Below are 23,177 nucleotides of genomic sequence, written 5' to 3' on the forward strand. Positions count from 1 at the left end.
ATTGCTCGTACCAATTCTGAAACTTTCGTGGGCTCATGGGCAACAACTTTGCTAAAGATCATCACTTAATCAAATGCATAGTTTACGATTCATTCCTTACTTATATCGATTATAATAATCGTTTTTTTTTGTCCAAAAGATCGATTCTCCGATTAATCGATCTTAGATCGTGGAATTTCCGGATTCTGGGTCCTTTCTCGGGTCTCAGACTATCTTTGTGTAAAATTTCATTAAAATCGGTTCAGTGGTTTAGGCGTCACGAAGAGACAAACAGACAGACAGACAGAGTACTTTCGGATTTATAATATTAAGTAAGGAAGTAAGGATTGGAGTAGCAGACGAGCATGTAGTTCACTTAATGGTAAGTGGATACTGCCGCCTATGGACATCTGTAATGAAATCCCAGATAAGAATCTAATGGGCATGGGCAGCAACCAATTATCATCATACTTGTTTGCTTAAAATTAAAACGTAACAAGTATTATAATTTTGAGTATCTTTTAAAAGAGCTCTCATACAAAGCCTGCGATGCATTGGCAACTACTCCGGTGTTGCAAATGTCCATAGGTGGCGTTAACTACTGTCCATCAGGTTCCATCTGTCTACAAATAAAGTATAAAAGGGAGGAAAAAGTAAAAAAATATCTCCCATTATAATCATATTATATCAAAATATTTTATTAATAACATTTACACTGTACAAAATAATAATATTGCCTATATACTATTGATAATGTATTTATTGGACGTGTCCAGTGGTACAAATGTTGGGACAGAAATAAAGTAATATGTATAGTCCGCGTCAAACTGCTAGTCCCCTCTGAATATAGTAACGAGTGACGTCGAATAGCAAATTGTAGATATTAACGGGATAAAGACAGCGCGGGTCCCCTCCCGGTACCCGTCCGCTGCCCGCTCTCGCCCGCGGATACATAGCTGCGTTAGTATGCCCTTACGTTGCGACGGAATATATGCTTTATATGATTTTAGACTATAATTATCGCGGAATTGAGTCATCTTATTATGTAACGGGTACTCACGATATGCGTTTTTTATTGCCGATATTTCGACCCAGTTGCATGGATCGTGGTCACGGCGAAACTACGAACGGCGAGTCTATATATGCGGCGAATATATGCTTGTACTTGTGCGCGATAACTTCAGAGCGGACTAGCAGTTTGGCGCGGACTATACCTACACATCTGCATGTTTTCTATATTAATGTGCTTTTTTATAATACTGGAGTAGCAGACGAGCATGCAGTCCATCTGAAGGTTAGTGGCTACTGCCCATGGATATCAGTAAAATCAGATTTTGACAGAACTTGCACCGGCAGTTAGCTGATGTTACTCGTATAAGAAATAACTTACGCTACGTTTATTTTTGAGAAATAATTAGTGACCCGCGCAAAAAAACTATTAAATGACTTGAGTATTACAATTTTGAACGCGGCTGAAACCGTAAACAAATTTTAAATGTAAATAAACATAAATAAAGAAAATATTAAAGCAGTACTATTAGGCAATGATTATATTAGGAAATTAATACAAAAATAATATTAAGGTACAAGTACCTTAACTTACTATAATATGTATTATTATCACAATCTTAAAGCACTTTCTAGAGTACATTCTTACATAATTAATTTACCTAATTACATTTACTTATAATAATAATACAGTGAGGCTTAAAATTACGATACTAATAATAAGGCGGCCATTTTGTGTAACGCGCTGTCCGCCATTTTGTGCTGGCTCCTTCCGCCTATATCGTCCACTGCTTTGCATTTTCGCAGAATAAATTTGTGTGTCAGGAAGAGTTTGGGTTTTTATGATTGAAGAGTAATATTCTGCTGATCTCCGCGGGATCCGTGGAAGGTTCACGTCATTGAAGTCGATCTCGTAAAGACCGAATTTTGTACTGAAAAAGAAGATAATATTTAAGTTATTACTACCATTTTGAATCACACGTATTTCTACAATAATAGCAGTGTTAAACGCTGCCATATTCTGGTTCAAAGGGTGTGATAAGGGAGACATACTATAATGAGGCGTTCCAGCTTAGTCCTCAGGGGTAGCGGCGCATCTGTGGCCGACCTCAGGTAGGAATATCTAATCCTATCTGGGGTTGATTACAGATGTCCATGGGCGGCAGTAGCCACTTGCCATGCAGACGAGCATGCAGTAAACATGGTGGACTGTATGCTCTTCTGCTACTCCTATATTATAAAAAAATCTAGACACGGGTTCAGGGATAGTAATGTTGGATAGGATAGTAATGGTTGTTGATGATAATTAAGCATATGATTATTCAATCATTTCAATACGCGCATAACTTCATCAAATTAGGTACATGTATAGAATTTAAATCTTAAACATTTCAAGTTATGTATGATTAAAATAAACTTATTTCTTTATTAAAACTTAATTTCAAACAGAATTTCTCGACCATCGATTATTTTAACGATTTCTATAATTTATGATAAAAATACAATTAACTATGATTTTCCTTATTTTTCTATCGTTAGAAAATATTATACTAATGTAGATCGAGAAATACTATTTTTTTCTTAAATTAGTGCAATATTTCCGATGTCTCTTTTTATGAAATTGCAAACGAGCATGCAGTCCACATGATAGTAAGTCACAGTAAGAGGACTAGGATGATCTCTTGATATGTAAGTCAGTCGGCGCTTTTCGGAAACTGATAAATGGAGCACCCCACGCTTTTTCCACAATTATACTATTTACTGTTACTTATTTGATTCCTAGCTTGATTCGTTTCTACTACTTAATTTGTTTCTACTTAATTTGTTTCTACTTTTTAGTTGATTTTATCATAAAAGCGTGATTTTTTAGTTTTTTAAACTATATTTATTTATAATATACCCATTTTGGTTCTATCATCTTTCAAATTTTTTCTCTATTTTGTCTATCACTGAATCTATTGTTCTATCTTGAACATAATTAAAATATTAACCTGTATCCATCCATCCATTCAAAATTGTCTATTAAAGACCAATATGTGTAGGCAATCACATTAACTCCATCTACTTTGATTGAGAGAAGAACCTGAAAGAAAATAAAGTCAAGAGTTTTTATGTTTTTCGAAAAAAAGACACCAATATTATGTTCATTCCACATAGGTTGGGGTTTTTTTTTAAAGTTATGGTCTTTAAAGATGTTAACGAAGTCACAGTGTTGTATCCTTGTAGTTCCGGGACTAGAATAGGGCTACGGTATCCCCTGTCTGTCGTAAGAGGCGAGTAAAAGGTGGCTTCGCGGGTTGCGGACGGCAAGAGTGGGAGCACGAACCGCCCGGAGAACAACCCCGAGAAGCATGCACGATGCGGTGTCAAGATCCCATTTCTTTTCAAGATTTTCTTAGTTTTATTTTTCTTATTTGTATTTGGTGTTATAGCGGCCACCGTTATACATATTCAGTAAAAATTCAAGTCTCTAACTATTACGGTTTAAGAGATAGAGCCCTGTGCCAGACGGACAAACAGAATTTGGTAATAAGGTTCCGTTTTTACCCTTACGATACGGACCCCTAAAATAATATAAAATATCCACATTCTAGGTACCTGTTCAAGATAATCATGTATAAATTGAATTCTTCTATGGTCGTTTATGAGGGAGCCACCATTAGAAAATCCATTCTCCGTAATAATGACGTCGATGTCACCATATCTCTGTTTCAGCCACGCAAGTTGTTTTCGCAGGCCGGGTGGGTATACCTGAAATTGTGGTAAGGGGTAGATTAATCGTTGTTATTTGGTAAGTGGTTATAGTCCGCGCCAAACTGCTAGTCCGCTCTGAATATAGAAACGAGTCGCGTCGAATAGCTAATTGTTGATATTAACGGGACGAAGACAGCGCGGGTCGCCTCCCGGTACCCGTCCGCTGCCCGCTCTCGCCCGCGGGTACATAGCTGTAAACCACCACGAAGGAGTGTAAGGGTTTATATTCCTAGCTGAGGGGTCCGCCACAGATGCTTCGCTACCCCTGAGGAATAAGCTGGAACGCCTCGAAAAGTATGTCTTCTATACCAAACCCTTGAAACCAGAACAGCAGCGCTTAACACTGTTGTTATGGGGCAGATATAGGTGTGGCGGTGGTGCCGCCGGAGTCGAACCACAGAGGGTTCTCCCATTAAATCAGTTGATGAATCTGACAAAAGTGAGAGGGAAGAGACAAAGCAATAGATTTGTCATCTTACCGCGAAATTATTCGAGAACCCTTTCTCCCAACTTGGATCAAATTCTATAATAATATTGAGTTCGGAAGATCCAGACAGGAACCAAATTCCCGTATCTTCGCCAGGGAGAGCCTCCTTCACTAACCGGGTCGTGTAGTGGTTCATCCCGTAATAGTCGTATGTGCCTGGAATTTTAAGACAAATTACATTTTAGATCAAAAGTTTTCTTGAAATAGATATTTCATTTTTTTATAATATAAAAGTAGCAGACGAGCATGGAGTCCTGATGGTAAGTGGTTACTGCCGCCCATGGACATCTGTAATCAACCCCAGATAGGATGAGATATTCCTACCTGAGGTCGGCCACAGATGCGCCGCTACCCCTGAGGACTAAGCTGGAACGCCTCGGAAAAGTATGTCTCCCTTACCACCCTTAAAAACGGAACACAGCAGCACTTAACACTGCTGTTATTAGGCAGAAATAGGTGTGGCGGTGGTGCCGAATCCAACCACAAAGGGTACTACCACCTTCAAATATGAACCTAAGTTTCTTTTGAATAAAGAAAAATTGCAAAATCCTCACTATATTTATTTACTAGCTGACCCGGCAAACTTTGTACCGCCTCAAGATCTATTTATCAAATAATATTTCACATAAAATATAGCCTATGTTACTCTTGGATAGTATAGCTTTTGAATGGTGAAAAAATTTTTAAAATCGGTCCAGTAGTTTTTGAGCCTATTCATTACAATCAAACAAACAAATAAAGTTTTCCTCTTTATAATATTAGTATAGATTTATTCAATCATAGTATCAGTATCAATCAATATGTATTATTATACATTTTTTTTGTTATTTTTGTACGTATTTTTTTATAAATTACGATAATATTGTACATAATGAAATATAAATTGTAGATAATTTTTGTGAATAAGAAATATTAAAAAAGATGTTTTTTTTAGAATCCTGAAGTAGCAAGTGAGCATGCAGACCACCTGACGGTAAGTGGCTCAGGCTGCTGCTACCCATTGACGTCTGAAATCTTTTTTTTTTAATATATAACCTATTTTATATTTAAATATTTAAAGGCAGACGGGCTACCTGATGGAAAGCAATCATCGTCGCCTATGGACATTTGCAACACCAGAGGAGTCGCCAATGCATCGCCGGCTTTGAAGGAGAGTTCTTTTTACACCCCTCTTGTGTTGGTATTGTGGTGCCCCTGCCCAGAGATGCAAGCAGTACTCTATGTGGGGCCTCACTTGTGCTTTATAAAGCAAAAAGAGTTGCCCCCCAGTGGAGTACTCCTTGGCCCTGTTCAGGACGCCCAGTTTCTTTGATGCCAACTTGGCTTTAATTTCCAAATGACTCCGATACTGCACGTCACACAAGATGTCAACTCCCAGGATCCCTACACTTTTACCAATGGTGAGCGGGACACTTTGGAAATGGGTTTTTTTTAGCGGTAAACGTGCAGACTTGTGTCTTCGTAGGGTTGAACTCAACAAGGTTAAGACGACCCCATTCCGAGACCCCGCTCCAGAGAGTTCTCTATTACAGACACAAGTCAGATTCTGCTTTCTTCCAAGAGTATCCGAGAGGTGTTCGCACGTCCTGTGTACACAGCATCTCCCGTGCTATCAACCCCAGATGAGATAATAGTCATATCTAAGGTCGGCTACAGACCGTGGTAGTGGCTAAAATAGGTACCTAGTGGTAATTTTCCAACCGGAAAGCAGGTTTTCTATTTGTTCCAACGAGGTTAATTGTTAATTTTCAAAATGCTCTAAAAATTGTGGTTTTTATATTTTAAAAGAAACCCGCTATCTAAATTGTATATCTAAATTTTATACATAACTAGCTGACCCGGCAAACGTTGTGTTGCCATATAAATAAAAATGTTAAGGGTGAAAAACCCTTATCACTAACGGGTATGAAAAATAGATAGTAGCCGATTCTCAGACCTACTGAATATGCATATAAAATTTGGTGAAAATCGGTAAAGCCGTTTCGGAGTACGGTAACTTACGTTGTGACACGAGAATTTTATATATAAGATTATAAATAAGAACTACCTACCTAATATAACTAACTAAAAACGTTTACAATATTTTGAAAAGTACCTTTAATTAAGAGTTTCTCCTCTTCCGTGAACGACGGCAATCTTGATTGGTTGTATCCTTGTCTCTTGCTTAGTTTCGCCATATGTTTTTCAACTATTGGTGGCCACCCTCCTTCTTGGGAATAAATTGGATGGGAGTAACGTCCTGTCTGTGAACGAGAAAGATATATAATTAATGCAATTATATGTAACTTTTTTTAATAGAATCAAATGGTACTCGTATCGTAGAGGCGGTGGCTAGGGCCCCTGCAACTCTCCTCTCGTAGTATAGGTGTGAAAATAAAAAAAATAAAACAGCCGAACATAAACAGAACGAATTTTAGAAATAAATTGAACTAGTTAGTGCTGTCCTCAACGACGCCCTTGTTGGACCCTCCCCCTTAATATAGGTACGGCCACGATGTTTAAGGAATAATTAAGAAAAGTTCACTTTTCTTTGCAAAATCTTATTACGTAAAATTAGTGTAGCGACCTCTCACTACTCGTCAAAAGATGGCGCTGTTGAAACACGCTATCGAAGTTTTCTAAACATCTTGCATATATACAAGCTCCGGACTGAGACTGTTGGAGCATGGCCGCTCCCCGGGCATGAGCCTAGCCCGGCGGGAGATCCTTTGCCAAATTAGTAAATTTTCATTGTAATACCGTAATTTTATAATTCGTAAAAAATAAGATTAATTAAAAGAGCAAAAGTTAAAAATAATTTAAATTTGAAAAGGAACCAAAAAACATACCAGATACTCTTGGGCAAGTTCAGTAAGCTGTGTCGCGTTTTCATAAGCGGGTTCAAACCACACTAAATGATTCGCCACAGAGACGCGACCTGAAAATAAATATTTGAATTAGATTACATTTTATTATTTTTTTTTTTTTGTTCACGAGGGGGAGACCTTCAAAAGGTACCCGGCGCCGTGGGAGCGACGCAGGGTTATGTGGGATTTTTACCGCACTAAAACCCCCCTGGTGGCCGGCCTCAGCGCTGCGTAGAAGGCTCTGGGATCTCCAAAGGAACGCAACCGGAGTCCTGTTAGCGCGTTGCCCCGACGGGCTCTGCCCAGGTGAGCTTGACTGAATTAGATTAACTTACCGATTGTTATCCGACATGCACAGTCATTGGACTCTTTTAAAAAACAAGTGAAGGAATATTACCTAACCCTTTAATCTCCCCCTCTTTTTAATCTTTTATTTTCCTCATTCTGTGTATTTCTCATTTTGCTATTTTGTTGTTCTATAGCTGCTGACATATTAAAGTTGGTGTATACATTTTGTACACACTACTCTATTTCACTTGCTACTGTATTTTGTTGTCTTAAAATCAATGGTTGTCTGGAAGAGATCGCTTTTGTTGTCTTAAAATCAATGGTTGTCTGGAAGAGATCGCTATTTTAGTGATAAGACCGCCTGTTGTACCCTTAATTATTTGTTATTGTTGTTTATTATATTTTGTCTTTGGTGTGCAATAAAGAATTTTTGTATTGTATGGTATTGTATTGTATTAGAAAGGAGAAATAAAACATTCATAAAAAATCTTTGACTAGTTATAATTCTTAAAGTACTGGTTCAAATTGAATGAAATTTGTAATATATCGTTTTTAAACAGCGCCCGCTTGGTTACTGAAAATTCAAGCTTCTAGTTTTACCTAGAATTAAGTTAAAGGGGGTTCAAAAATGGCCTGTACTGCTTGAGTAAGGAATGGTACGGCAATGCAGCTTTTGTCGCTCGACTTGGCGGGACACTACCGTGCCCCTAGATTTTTACAAACATTAGCATCCCGTAAAACAAACAAAAACAAAACTAAATTACAATAGTAATAAAAATAAATGAAGACTAACAAATGTTTACAATTTCGTGATGGATATCTAATTAACATAAGTAAATGAAAATCATTATGAACAGTACTACGTTCTTGTTTGACTCCTACAATTATAAGCTAGCAACGGCGCAATGGTGCAACTTAATTGTATTGATTCATACATAAACACTTTCTACTCTCACAGATCCACACTAGGATTCTGCTTAGTGAGTGCCATGGACACATACAAAGACGAATACTAAAAAACCCAGACTTAGAACAGATATCTAAATTCATCTTTCAGATATCTGTCTGACCGGGGATTTAACCCGGAACCCTCTGCGACGGTATTTTTTTTTTATATTGTAAGAGTAGCAGACGAGCTTGCAGTCCACCTAATTGTAAGTGGCTACTGCCGCCCATGGACATCTGTAATCAACCCCAGATAAGATAAGATATTCCTACCTGAGGTTGGCCACAGATGCACCGCTACCCCTGAGGACTAAGCTGGAACGCGTCGGAAAAGTCTGTCTCCCTTACCACACCCTTCAAACCGGAACACAGCAGCTCCTAACATTGCTGTTATAAGGTAGAAATAGGTGTGGCGGTGGTGCCGCCGGAGTCGAACCACAAAGGGTTCTACCACCTTATGGTATGGTATGGTGACCGCTCGGCCATGCGGTTTGTCAACATACATAGTTTGGTAATTTGCACATACCTTCGAATAATCAGAGATGTTCAGGATTTCACTCTGTAAATTAGCACGCTCAATTTCTCATTACATCCTATACAGAAAAAAATGGGGCAGTCTTTGGGGACTGCCGTTAGACGTGAACACTAAATAACTTGTGAATTGTATCATGGAGCTATTAGATTATTATTTTTGAATTATTTTTGATTGGTAAAGAAATTTTAGTGATCAATTAAACTTTAATCCTAGATCATAAAGCGTTTGATGATCAGTTTCATGATTTTTGTTCACCTGTGGCGACTTTCTGCTACTCGACAAGAGATGGCGCCACGAGCATTCTGAATCATGCTATCGAAGTTTTTTACAAATCTTGCATATATGTTACAGTCAAAGTGATCAAATAGTTATTATAAATAATGACTGATTATTAAACTGACCGTGATACAAATGTTTGAATTTTTCGTCATATATCCTCCAAGCTTTAGCATGAGCTAGCAGTATATTCTTATTGCACAGATACGGAGCCAAGATTAGCTCCTCGATGCCCGGCGCCAGTACTCCTGAGTACGAGAAATCGCAGATCACCGCTGGTTCGTTGATGGTGATCCAGTACTTCACTCGGTCACCGAAGAGAGAGAACATGACTTCCGCGTAGGCCGCGAACCAGTCTGCCATCAGAGGGTTGGTCCAGCCACCTGGAAATAATAACTTTTAATATAAAACTTGCAACACAAAGTTAAGTTTGTATATATCGGAGTAGCAAACGAGCATGCGGACCATTTGATGGTTAGAGGCCACTGCTCCTCATGGAAATCTGTCATCAACCCTATATTGTGATGAGGTTGGCAACAAATGTTACACTTGATATAGTTTTCCGAAGTAAGTAAAGGATATAGTTTTCCGAAGTGTACCAACGTAGTCCACGTTGGTACACTTCGGAAAACTATATCCTTTACTACACCCTTCAAACCGTATCACAGCTGCGCTTGAAACTCCTGAAAATAGGTGTGGCAGTGGTGCCTGCCTTCAGAATTGAACCACAGAGGGTTCTACCACCATAAAATCAGTCCTAAGATGAGACTTCTTACTCGGCAAAAAGAGAACAGTATTGCAACCAATTCAATTGGTTCATTACCACATTAAGAATACTAGATATTGAAATATTTAAGGAGTTTATTGTGTTTAATAACTTACCAAGATCCTGCAACCGTTGAGGCATGTCCCAATGGTATAAAGTCACCATGGGTTGTATGTTGTTTTTCAGCAGCCCGTTGATCAGGTTATTGTAATATCTAACACCATCTTTGTTTATCTTATTCGTAAATCCCGAGGGTAATACTCTTGGCCAGGATATGGAGAACCTGAAAAATTAAAGGTTGGAAATAAATAACACTGATAAAGGAAATAAAGAGAATAAATATAGAACAGGCAGAGATGCAGGTACAGGTGGGCACAGGTGTTCAGATATACTAAAGCTGGTGGAACCCTTGTCCCATTTAACTACGGCAGTGCTACCAAACCTATTTCTACCTAATAACAACAGTGTTAGGCGCTGCTGTGTTCCGTTTTGAAGGGTGTGGTAGGGAAGACATACTTTTCCGAAGCGTTCCAGCTTAGTCCTCAGGGGTAGCGGCGCATCTGTGGCCGACCTCATGTAGGAATATCTAATCCTATCTGGGGTTGATTACAGATGTCCATGGGCGGCAGTAGCCACTTACCATCAGGTGGACTGCATGCTCGTCTGCTACTCCTATATTATAAAAAAAAAAACTTTTAACAGCAGTATTAAGCGCTGCTGTGTTCTGTTTCCTTAGTATGAGATTTTACGTTTTTACAAAAAATACTGTTTGGTATTTGTTTACGTATGTGCCCACACATTTCCAATCAGCGCCCCTAGCGAATTGTATCAGAACTGATTGGAAATATACGGGAAATACTTAAACAAAAACAAAAACAGTCACTTTTCTCATAGTAAGGGTACTGGTTTGAAGGGTAAGGTGATCTAGAACTCTAGAACTTCACTGCCTTATTGTGGATAAGACATTTAACCCAGGTTCTGTAAATCATGCTGTTTTGATGATTATTTTAAAATTATGTGCATATTTTGTTCAACCATAAAATCTTTCTTCAAAAGTGAATTGAGTGGAGTAGTGAGGAGAACATTAGATAAGATGATTAAAAATATCATTGTGCAATCAGTTTCTTATGCTACGTAAATAGGAAGGAATAAATGTCTTTAATGTTACTATAGTCATAAGCATGAACGCAAGATAAATAATGTGTGGTTAATATAAAGAGAATTAAACAAAATATGTGAAATGTTCATTTCTGTTGTAAAATTCGGAAATTTCTTTTGCCTTTAAAATTCATTTAACATTGAAGGCTTTTTGGTTTGACTGTTTCTGTGTAATTCGTTTAAGCATCATTGAAGGTGTAGTAAGGAAAACATACATTTCAGAGGTATCTTAGCTTATTCCTAAGGTGTAGTGGCGAATATGTGGCCAACCTCAGGTGTACAGATGTCCACGGGTGACACACAATCCCTATGGGAATGGCTGTTTACTCTTTTTTTTATATTTATACCTAGCGATAAGGCAGACGGGTTTCCTGGTGGAAAGCAGTCACCGTCGCCGTCGTATAGGGGTCGCCAATGCATCGCCAGCTTCGCAGGAGAGCTCTCTCTTTTAATGAGAGAGGAATTGCATGATCGTTTGATATTCCAACTTTACAGAAAATAAAGACCGATTTTTCGGATTACCTGTAGTAATGGAGTCCCAATTCGGCACAGGCCGCGACGTCCGCCTCCCATTTGTGGTAAGAGTCAGTAGCCACATCCCCAGTGGATTTGTCTGCAACTAACTCTTGATTTTCGTGGACGTATCTGTCCCATAAGCTCTCACCTTTACCTGGGGAATACCAATTAGGTGTAAGGGTATGTTTGCATTACAATACTTTTTAAATTATATTATGGTGAGTAGCAATCTAGCTAGCTAGGAATCTATATAAAAAGAAAGAATAGGATGTCATAGAATTGATTGTCAGATAAAATTAAGAATTGGTTTGTTATTGAATCTTTTATTATATAAAATAGTATTTCTTGGATAATTTTGGATTGAGGCAAAGTCTATGTGATACAGAGAGGGAATTTGCGAATGTTTTTAGGGTTCCGTATTTTGTTAATAAAACCGGTAGTGACGATAGCGTGTCAGCTAAGTTCTAAAAAAAGAACTCTCGACACATCACCGTGTGATATTTGTATTTACTTATCTGCCTAAGTAATGTGAGAATTAGAAAATAATTATTCGATGTTTTAACAATAAAAGACAACATGGAAATCATTTAAAAAATCTCAAAGTATAGTGAAATATTAATTCACTAATATGATTTTATCCATCCAATTCCCAGAGGAGAATTAAGATATATTACTGTTTTTATAATTTTCCATTATCAAAGCAAACAATAAATGTTCAACATAAAGTTAAATTAATAACAAAACGAAATAACACCAGAATGCTATCAAGATAAAAAATAATATGGCACAATAATTATCATGTATGAGAAAGATAAATGTGTTTGACATGCAAATAACAATGATTTTAACTTCAAATTGCAAACCCGGTTTAAATGTTAATTGTTTCAATGTCAATCAAACTAATCGGTCTCTGAGAAAGAAACAAGTAAACTGATAAACCACTAGAATAATAATATAACCGGAAAAGTATTGCAAATAAATAAAACAAAATTTATCCTCACAATATGTAAATATTAAAAAGAACCTGTTCACAAAAAAACAAGTTTTAACGCTAATTAGTTACATACTCATAAATAACAAATAATTTGTCAAGTGCGAGTTGACACAGAGGGTTCCGTGCCACATTTTTTTATATTTATTAGGTACTTGTTGTGTACGGGTACGGAACTAAAAATGCACTGAAGTATTATGTTTTTGTCTATTTATTCCTTTCCAAAATTTGTTAACAATTATATCTAGAGAAGCTTGCAGCAAATCCTCAATCCGGGAAAACAAGTTTAAATTCATAATTTACTTGTCTGCCCGGGGATCGAACGCGGACACGATTGCTTAAATATGTTCGTTTTAACTCTGAAGTTACAAAGAATATGCAGAAGTTTTGTTATGGCCGCCTATGGACTGTAACCAACTCCATGTAAAATAAGAGTTTTACCTGAAGACGACTACAGAGGCAATGCCACTCCTGAAGACTAAGATGACGCCTTATATGTAAGTCAGATGTAACATGGTGGTCTGGAACCCTTTGTGGTTCGACTCCGGCGGCACCACCACCACACCTATTTCTACCTAATAACAGCAGTGTTAGGAGCTACTGTGTTCCGGTTTGAAGGGTGTGGTAAGGGAGACAGACTTTTTCGAGGCGTTCCAGCTTAGGTCTCAGGGGTAGCGGCGCATCTGTGGCTGACCTCAGGTAGGAATATCTTATATCTCTCTGGGATTGATTACAGATGTCCATGGGCGGCAGTAGCCACTTACCATCAGGTGGACTGCATGCTCGTCTGCTACTCTTACATTATAAAAAAAACATGGTACTGGATTTCTTAACATACCACTAGTATTCCATGCTCCTTCAACTTGGTAAGAAGCAGTAGCTGAGCCGAAGAGAAAGTACGGAGGGAATTTTCGATCCACTGCAGAGACCACGCATAGTAACCCACTGGAATAAAGAAAATAAATAATTAATACTTGTAATGTAATAAAGACACGTGATAGCATTTTAGTTCAAACTTGACCTCTTAATTGAGGGGTCCGAGATGCAAATCTCAATACCTAAGTTTTTTTTTTATAATATAGGAGTAGCAGACGAGCATGCAGTCCACCTGATGGTAAGTGGCTACTGCCGCCTATGAACATCTGTAATCAACCCCAGATAGGATTAGATATTCCTACCTAAGGTCAGCCACAGATGCGCCGCTACCCCTGAAGACTAAGCTGGAACGCCTCGGAAAAGTCTGTCTCCCTTACCACACCCTTCAAACCGGAATACAACAGCACCTAACACTGTTGTTATTAGGTGTTTAAGTAATTTTTTAAAAGTTATGTACGTATCAGAAATAAATGTTTACTTTATTTAACGGTGAATAAAATATTTTGAGGAACCCTAAATACCTGAGATTCCTTAAAAAATGGTTAAGATTGATTAAGTCATTTACTTTAAACACAGATAGGTTATATGGGAATTCAATACTATTTAGGCGTCATTGGGTAGGTACAGATATCCAAGGGCATCTATCTCTATAGAGGTATTAACTAACAGCAAATAACAGCAAATCTCGATGTCCCGCGTGGCGGAGCGGTCACCATACCAGTTTGACACGCAAAGGAACGGGTACAATCCTCTTCCAGACAGATTCCTAAATAATGAATTTAGATATCTGTTCTGGGTCTGGGTGTTTGTGTATTCGTTTTTGTGTGTTCATGGCACCTACGACACAGTGACTCTTAGTAGGGCTGTGAGTGTAGAAAACGTTATTTTAGTGTTTGAATTTAAAAGCCTTTCGCCCGTCATTAAATGAGTGGGAATTACCGAGAGTAATCAAAACTGTTAAATTAATATCCTTGCTAAGACAAGATCTGAACGGAAATGCCACCGTTCGCAATACCGGTTGAAGGGACTGGCCCCACAGGGATTTGTCGTAAGCCTACGTCATGGTTTTAAAGCTACGCAATTCTCGTAATTGTCAGTGAGTCACATTCTGTATTTTGCACTATTTAGGCCTTATTTATTATAATTTCTAAAAAAATGGTTGTACAAAAAATATATTTTTACCACGCTTTTATGACCTGTATGTATGCATGTAACGGAATCTTTCAACTCGATTTTTACCCACTTTGAACGGTCCGATTAATTTAAAATGTTGAACAATTATCAAGAAATCAGTTCTTTAAACAGACAATACACGATTTTAATGATTTTATCATATTCTCCTCACCGGGTCAACAGGAATCAGGATTAACGATTTTCCTAGTGCGAATTTAGGGTGGTTTTTAGTTTTTAAACTACAATTATTCTTCTTATCTACACTCATATTATAAAGAGGAAAACTTTGTTTGGTTGTAATGAATAGGCTCAAAAACAACTGGACCGATTTTAAAAATTCTTTCATCATTTGAAAGCTACATTATCCACGAGTAACATAGGCTATATTTTATATTAAATTAATTTGATAAATAGATTTTGAGGCGGTACAAAGTTTGCCGAGTCAGTTAGTTTATAAATATTATTACTGTGTCACTGATGGGCAGGGGTATTCCCTAGGGCGTCATCAATGAGCAGTTGTCAAAATGTCTGACTCGCTATGACATAAGATTTATCAAAAAAGAGGCAAACAAAGCTCTCCTTCAAAGCCGGCGATGCATTGTCGACTCCTCCGTAACCTTGGTATGAGTTTTTACGTTTTGACAAAAATGACTGTTTTGGTATTTACTTACGTATTGGTCCATACATTTACAAGCGCCCCTAGCGGATTGTATCAGAACTGATTGGAAATATATGGGTGTTGCAAATATCTATAGGTGATACTTTCCGTCAAGTAGCCTATTTGCCTATGCTTATAAAAATAACAATACATTTGCCGATGTTTTTTTATTGTAATACACATAAGTACATCATCATGCTAAAGAAATGTCACTTGAACTCTAAGTTAAGGTTAAACACCTCTTTATTGATTGTAATAATATACGGGCGATTGAATACAAATCCAATTGGATAAGATTATGTTACTTTTTAGGGATCCCTACCCAAAGGGAAAACGAAACCCGTTCGCGTCAAAGCGTCCGCTGTCTGTTCGTCTGTCACAGGACTGTAATCGGAAAACAATGGAACCGTAAAAGATAGACTGGAAATTTTCACAGAATATGTGTAAAAGTGTCCGGTAACAAATACTAAAAATCTTGAAAATAAATGATATTTTTACTAAAACGATATTTTTAGACGTTTTTCGCTACATTTACGAACCGTAATAGGTAGACTGTTAAAATATTCATAATGCATACTTCAATGACTGCTATATTAAGAAATACTAAAAAATATCAAAATATTGGTGGTACGGAACCATCTGTTTCCGATTTCGACTTGCACTTGGTCAGTTATTAACATCCAATTTAACACAGATTGTTTACAATCATATTTAAATTATGATAACAGCCATTTAACTACTCAAATAAACATAAATATGATGTAGCAATTACAATGTGTTCATTGATAATGTAATTAACATCGTCTATTGTTTCTAATCTCATTAATTAATTTCTTATTCATTATTATGTTGTTTATTTTTTAGAAATGCATTGTTTTACAAAATCGAATAATAAAATAAAATAAAATACATACTCTAGTCGACGAGAGGGGAACCTTCAAATGGTACCCAATCCCGTGGTAGCGACACAAGGTTATGTGGGATTTTTACCCACTAAAACTCTCCCGGTGGCCGTCCTCCGTGTTCCTAGATGATTCTAGGATCTCTGACATAATCGAAGTCCTTCGAGGGCGGTGTCCCTATCGGGCTCTACCAAGCTATTTGCGCTCCACACATCTTTAGATGTTTACGACGGTGCGAGCTCCCAGTCGTGCCGCCCGCAACCCCAGAAGCCTCCTTTTAGTCACCTCTTACGACAGACAGAGGATCATTATCATCATCAACCCATTTTGTCCCCCTGCTGGGCACGGGTCTCCTCTCAGAATGTAAAGGATTAGGCCATAGTCCACCGCGCTGGCCAAGTGCGTATTGGTAGATTTCACACACCTTTGAGATTTTTTTTATAAATCTCTCAGGTATGCAGATTTCCTCGCGATGTTTTCCTTCGCCGTTCTAGCAAGTGATAATTAATTTCTAATACGCACATAATTCAAAAAAATCAGAGGTGCGTGCCTGGGATTTGAACCTCGGACCCCTCGATCGAGAGGCCGAGTTTCTTAACCACTAGGCTATCACAGACTGAGGATACTATAGTCCTATTCTGGTCCCGGAACTACAGGGACAAACGGGATCTACCCAGGTGAACATTTGCACTCAACACAACTTCTAGTGTTTACTGTATGTGCCCTCACATACCATCGTCCTTCCCAAAGTCGCTGGCGGGCGGTTAGGGCTACCACTCTTGCTGCCCGCAACTACAGAATTATTCTTTTTAGTCTTTTACTACAATGATATTTTTACAAGGTGGTAGGGCCCTGTGTGGTTCGATTCCGGCGGCACCACCGCCACATCTATTTCTGCCTAATAACAGCAGTGTTAGGCGCTGCTGTGTTCCGGTTTGAAGGGTGTGGTAAGAGAGAAGTACTTTTCCGAGGCGTTCCAGCTTAGTCTTCAAGGGTAGCGGAGCATCTGTGGCCGACCTCAGGTAGGAATATCTAATCCTATCCGGGGTTGATTACAGATGTCCATGGGCGGCAGTAGCCACTTACCATCAGGCGGACTGCATGTTCGTCTGCTACTCCTATATTACAAAAAAAATCAGGGGATACCGTAAATCTATTCTGGTAGCTGTAAGCCTAAGAGTTCCAGAATGTTTTAATTATGCAATTTTCCTCATCATTCTTCAAGGGTCAAAGGCAACAAGCAAATTATTGTATAAGGGGATTAAGTGGAGTGTTTCCAAGGCGAGTAATAAATTCTATACTATATAATTCTATCAATTAATCCATTAGCAGATAGGGTTGTCACTAACTTTACTTTTTTTACTTTTTTACAATGTAAGAGCGTATGCTCCAGGATTCCGTCAATAATGAGGAGACTAAGTGCAGAGAATATGTTTTGTACATACAAAGGCTAACGCATATTTTTAACAATTTCTAAATACTGGCGCAAATGTGCAAATACGCATTGTCACATATACTAATTGCACATTGTTCCTATTTAGGGTAATTTTTCTCATAAAAAAACATAACTTTAAAATACTGGCCAAATACAAAATTAGTCGAGTTTCAAGCTTAATTTTAAACTATATAAAAAGTAACGTCTGTAATAACTAAATAAATTTTACGAAGATAAATTTTAGTGGCTTTACTGAATTTAAATTTTGTTCAAAAAATGAATGAATGAAAAATGAATTTATTACGTGCTATTTGTATTAAAAGCAATAACTGACAACCCTGCTGAGCTACCTAATGAGACGTGATTTTCAAAGCTCACAAGGAGGTTAGTAATTAATACGTAATTGGATTTCTAATTATACAATTACTTTACTATTATATGACACTAACTAAGTCTTATGCTCCTGTACTTTATTTTGCTACTAATTAAGTATCAGGAAAGTAAATAAGACGTTGGAAAGAAGTAAATAAGCAGTGATAAACTGATAAGAAAGAAAGAAAGAAATATTATTACGAAAGTCCGCCTCTCATTCTACAATCCATACAACAAATAAATAAAGTTGAATGTCTTTGTAATGTCAAATTAACAGCAATCTTATATATAAAATTCTCGTGCCACAATGTTAGTTACCGTACTCCTCCGAAACAGCTTTACCGATTACCAAATATCATATACATATTCAGTAGGTCTGAGAATCGGCTACTATGTATTTTTCATACCCCTAAGTGATAAGGATTGTTGACCCTTAACATTATTTTTATGTATATGGTAACACAACGTTTGCCGGGTCAGCTAGTAATATGTAATGGAAAGTAGTAGCATATGAAAGTATATACGGTACATATAACAAAAAAAATTAAAATTTTTGTCCGTCTGTCTGCTGTTCTGTATATCTGTCTGTCTATTTGTTCTGGCAAATGTCAGAAACTGCTGAACCGATTTTGACGAACCTTTCACTAGCAGTTAGCTGATATAATAAGGAGTAACTTAGGCTACCTTGATTTCAGAAAAAATAATTAGGATTCCGGGCTAAAAAACTTAAGCTCCTGAAAATCACCCGCGTATTTATTATTATCTATATTCTATACTGTTAAATGCAGGTGAAACCGCGGGGCATAGCTCATTGTTAGTAAACAAGATGTTTTGTCATGTCACAATTTAAATAAAAAATCAACAAACATATCGATAAAAAAACATCACAAAAACAGAAGTCGCTAAAATAAACAAAATTTCATAGCGAAGAATAAGTTTTTGCCGAGATTATGTTAATAAATCAATCCACAATATGGGTTTAAGTCATAAATATTAGACATTGACTATAAGTGCTTATTGAATATCGCTATTTATATAAAACAAAACCTCTAATGTAGGAACAGACGGTTTTTAGACATTATAGAATGTCTACAAAATGTTTTAATAATTCAACATAGATTAGTAAAGATACTTCGCCGCCTTAAAATTGAATGAAGCCACAAATGGCTTATTATCGTAAGTTCTTTTTTTGAATTCTTGACAAATAAAAACATTTTTAGAGAAAATTTACGAATAAATAACTAATACTGCGTAATTTACATGAATTTACATAATAAATAAATAATTATTTCAAATATTTTAGGGATATTTTAGCACGGAGACGTGGCAAAACTTTTTTACGCAAGTATTTCAATTCTCAAAACTGGGCACATTTTCTAGTTAGGAGTGAGTAATCTTTACTAATCTATGTAATTCAAATGTAAAGAATATGTTTTTTCGAGATTATTTTAATGAATCAATCCATAAAGGATTGAGCCATTAATTTAGAAATTGATCTTAACTGCATATTGACAATGGCTCTTTATTTATAAAAACGCCCATTCTTTAGGAATAGACTGTTCTTGTTGTTGTTATTTTGTTCTAGACATTATAATTAATGTTGTTAAAATTTGTTCAACAATATCAGGTCATCCTAATGATATTTAGCTTTTTATAAGATTCCGGAGGGTATTGTTTTTTGAGCATATGTTTCATTCTTTGGTACGCCCTATTAATGGATCTAAACATGTGAGGTGTCTTTCTATTTGTCTTAATTGCAGGGTTTAGGCTACGTTTTCCTTTTTAGTTAATTAAATATTCTTAATAAATATTAATTAATTATTTTTAATTAATATAAATATTTTTATTAATTATTTTTTAAATAGTTATAATTTTACCTTAAGATTACTGCTTTCATAAACATCATTACGTTTACTCACCAGATTATACAATTGTGGTATAGAAGGTGGTAGAACCTTTGTGGTTCGACTCCGGCGGTACCACCGCCACACCTATTTCTACCTAATAACAGCGGTGTAAGGCGCTGCTGCGTTCCGGTTTGAAGGGTGTGTTAAGGGAGACAGACTTTTCCGAGGCGTTTCAGCTTAGTCCTCAGGGGTAGCGGCGCATCTGTGGCCGACCTCAGGTAGGAATGTCTAATCCTATCTGAGGTTGATTACAGATGTCCATGGGCGGCAGTAGCCACTTACATCAGGTGGACGGCATGCTCGTCTGCTATTATTTTTTTTTATAATATAAGAGTATTATTAGTATATATTCGTATATTATATAAAAAACAATTGACACATGTACCTCTTTATACATATAGTAGAAGGTATAATATGCAGTAGAACAGTTTCATAACTTCAGATGGTAAAGAGTATATTTTATTTGTTTACAGTGAAACTAAATCGATTCCTACATGTGATAAATGATATGAAGGTGGTAGAAGCTTTTTGTGGTTCGACTCCGGTGGCACCACCGCCACACCTTCTTCTAATAACGTTACTAAACACTACTGTGTTCCACTTTAAAGGGTGCAGTAAAGGAGATATAATTATAACAAGTGTTCCAATTTAGTCCTCAGCGGTAGTAACGCATCTGTGACCGACTTCAGGTAAAGATCTTATCTGGGGTTGATTACAGATGTCCATGATCGGCAGTAGCCAGTTACCATCAGGCCGACTGTATGCTCGTCTGCTACTTCCGTACACTTGACAACAATAAAATTAACTCTTATATTTAAGCTTCCTCACGATGTTTTCCTTCGCCATTAAAGTAAGTGATAAATGATAATTAATTAGCACATAACATTAGAAAAATTAGAGGTCAACCTAAACAATATCCTTATTTGATGTCTACTTACGTAATGACATTAACAGGAAAATATCAATAAAATATATCTTATTTCACTTGCCTTGTTGATAAGTCAGTTCAAATCTTAGGCATTAATTCTTAGGCAAATAGATCTAAATAAAATAAATAATTAAACTATTGGTTCCAATTGAATGAAATTTGAAATATACCGTGTTTATACAATGCCTGCTTGGTTCTTGAAAATTCAGGTTTACAGTTTTATATACAACGAAGTTAAAGGAAGGAATGAGGAATAGCTTCGAAAAAAGAATGATACGGGCGTGCCGCTTTTTTTTGGCTCGACTTGGCGGAATCACTGTCATGCCTACAGATTTATGAAGTCCAAGACATTTTAAATTAGTTTTTAATACAGGACAGTAGTGGACTGATAATAATATTTCACGTCACGGCTATAACATCAAATAGTAAAAATAAAAAAGGTTGAAAATAAATGAGGATCGCCTACAAAAAACCAGTATTTTTTACATTTATCGCTTTATCTATTGAACCGTTATACAGTTATGTTAAAATTCAAGGCTAGTCAGTTAAATATTTGTAAGACCTCATTTTAAATAGGCATAATACTTTTTTTGGACTTTTATTACTTTTATTAGCTTAATCCATACTACTTAATGAAAAATAAATATTAATTAAAATTTAAAAAATAATAATCTTGAACCAATATTTTCTTCATTGAAATGGAAATCTTATAAAAAAAAATGTCAAAATGTTAGTTACCGTACTCCTCCGAAACGGCTTTACCGATATTCACCAAATTATATATGTATATTCAGGAGGTCTGAGAATCGGCTTCTATCTATTTTTGATACCCCTAAGTGATAAGGGTTGTTCACCCTTAACATTTTTTTATTTATACGGCGACACAACGTTTGCCGGGTCAGCTAGTACTTGTATATAAAATTATTTTTATTTTGATTAGATCGGAGTTGATCGACAAAAAAATCTAATATTATACGAAACTTTGTACATACTATCTAGGCACATCAATTTATCCTGGAAAAAGGATAAACATGAAATCGTCAACAGTTTTGAAAAAAGAATACCTTTAATAATATTCTAGGTTTAGAATTTTATAACGCAACCTGCTTTTTTAATATTGAAATATTATTACCAATGGAAACTAAATATTTCAACAAAAATTTACACATTTTTATCGATTTGATTTATATTGATTTGTTTTTATTATACTGTTTTAAAACCATGAATACATGCTAAAGCAAATAACCATGATATTTTTTTTGTATGGAATCACACACTTTTTAACACACTATCACAACACTCACCTGAACAACACAACTTTGTAACACATCGTACCGTTCCTCAGAAGATACTGGCCGAAAGTCACGCTTACATTGTTATATATATAATCTTTTCGCTTTTATATATATAGATGACGAAAGTTTGTCACTGACGCAGAAGGAAAACTGTATTTTTTAAAGTTCCCACGAATTTAATGGAAAATTTAGACTCCATTAACATTAATAGAAACCTCTGTGGTTCGACTCCGGCGGCAGTCCGCCACACCTGTCTGCCTCATAACAGCAGTGTTAAGCGCTGCTGTGTTCTAGTTTGAAGGGTGTGGTAAGGGAGACATGCTTTTCCTAGGTGTTCCAGCTTAGTCCTCAGGGGTAGCGGCGCATTTGTGGCACACCTCAGGTAGGAATATCCCGTGTTCTTGTAGTTCCGGGACTAGAATAGGGCTACGGTATCCCTTGCCTGTCGTAAGAGGCGACTAAAAGGGGGCTTCCGGGGTTGCGGGCGGCAGATTGGGAGGTTGAGCCGTCCGGCAAGCAACTCCGGGAAGGACGGCGGTGTGTGTGGTCGTATGCCGCCGTGGATACCGGACGGTGTGGCGTCTCCTGAAACTCACCTGGGCGGAGCCCGAAGGGGCAACGCGTTCAGAGGACTCCGGTTGCGTTCCGTTGGAGATCCCGGAGTACTCTTGGCAACGCCGAGGTCGGCCACCGCGGGGTTTTAGTGCGGTAAGAGTCCCACATAACCCTGTGTCGCTCCCACGGCACGGGGTACCTTTTGAAGTTTTCCCCCTCGATAAAAAAAAAAGGTAGGAATATCCCGAATATCGAATCCTATCTGGGGTTGATTACAGATCCATGGGCGGCAGTGATTCATAGTAATAAAATTGTTATTGTAAGTTTTTATCTTATAAACTTAAGTTCAACCACTCATTAGAATGTATAAATATTATATTAGTGTTATTTAAACTGTTATGTACTTTGTGATATGAAGATTTTTAGGGTTCCGTACTAAGAAAGTTGAAACGAGAATCTATTATTAAGCCTCCGCTGTCTGTCCATGTGTCACAGGACGGTATCAATTGAAATCTTGAATTTTTTAC

The 23,177-nt window shown here is 37.0% G+C and overlaps 1 protein-coding gene across 1 annotated transcript; it reads right to left on the reverse strand.

Moving 5' to 3' along the window:
- Window positions 1–693: 693 nt before the first annotated feature.
- Window positions 694–22,162, reverse strand: LOC140756368 (myrosinase 1-like). Its single transcript, XM_073091842.1, has 11 exons — window positions 22,105–22,162; window positions 13,388–13,494; window positions 11,565–11,712; window positions 10,001–10,167; window positions 9,244–9,501; window positions 7,057–7,145; window positions 6,324–6,471; window positions 4,221–4,384; window positions 3,586–3,738; window positions 2,979–3,070; window positions 694–1,919 (listed from the first exon to the last, which is right to left on the reverse strand). The coding sequence occupies exons 1-11, from the start codon at window positions 22,128–22,130 to the stop codon at window positions 1,664–1,666; spliced, it is 1,608 nt and encodes a 535-aa protein (XP_072947943.1). The 5' UTR covers window positions 22,131–22,162; the 3' UTR covers window positions 694–1,663.
- Window positions 22,163–23,177: the final 1,015 nt, after the last annotated feature.

Source organism: Epargyreus clarus, unplaced genomic scaffold (genome assembly GCF_041222505.1).
Source record: "Epargyreus clarus isolate Ecla_fem2 unplaced genomic scaffold, WU_Ecla_fem_2.2 ptg000035l, whole genome shotgun sequence".
Lineage (NCBI taxonomy): Eukaryota > Metazoa > Arthropoda > Insecta > Lepidoptera > Hesperiidae > Epargyreus > Epargyreus clarus.

What these genes read in the sequence shown, in the direction of transcription:
- LOC140756368 (XM_073091842.1), bottom strand. Translation starts at nt 22,130, where the DNA reads ATGTGTTACAAAGTTGTGTTGTTCAG. An exon ending in GGAGAAACTCTTAATTAAAG is followed by an intron (nt 4,385 to 6,323) that starts GTACTTTTCAAA and finishes TTAAAATTCCAG; the next exon opens with GCACATACGACTATTACGGG. An exon ending in TACATGATTATCTTGAACAG is followed by an intron (nt 3,071 to 3,585) that starts GTACCTAGAATG and finishes ATTTTCTTTCAG; the next exon opens with GTTCTTCTCTCAATCAAAGT.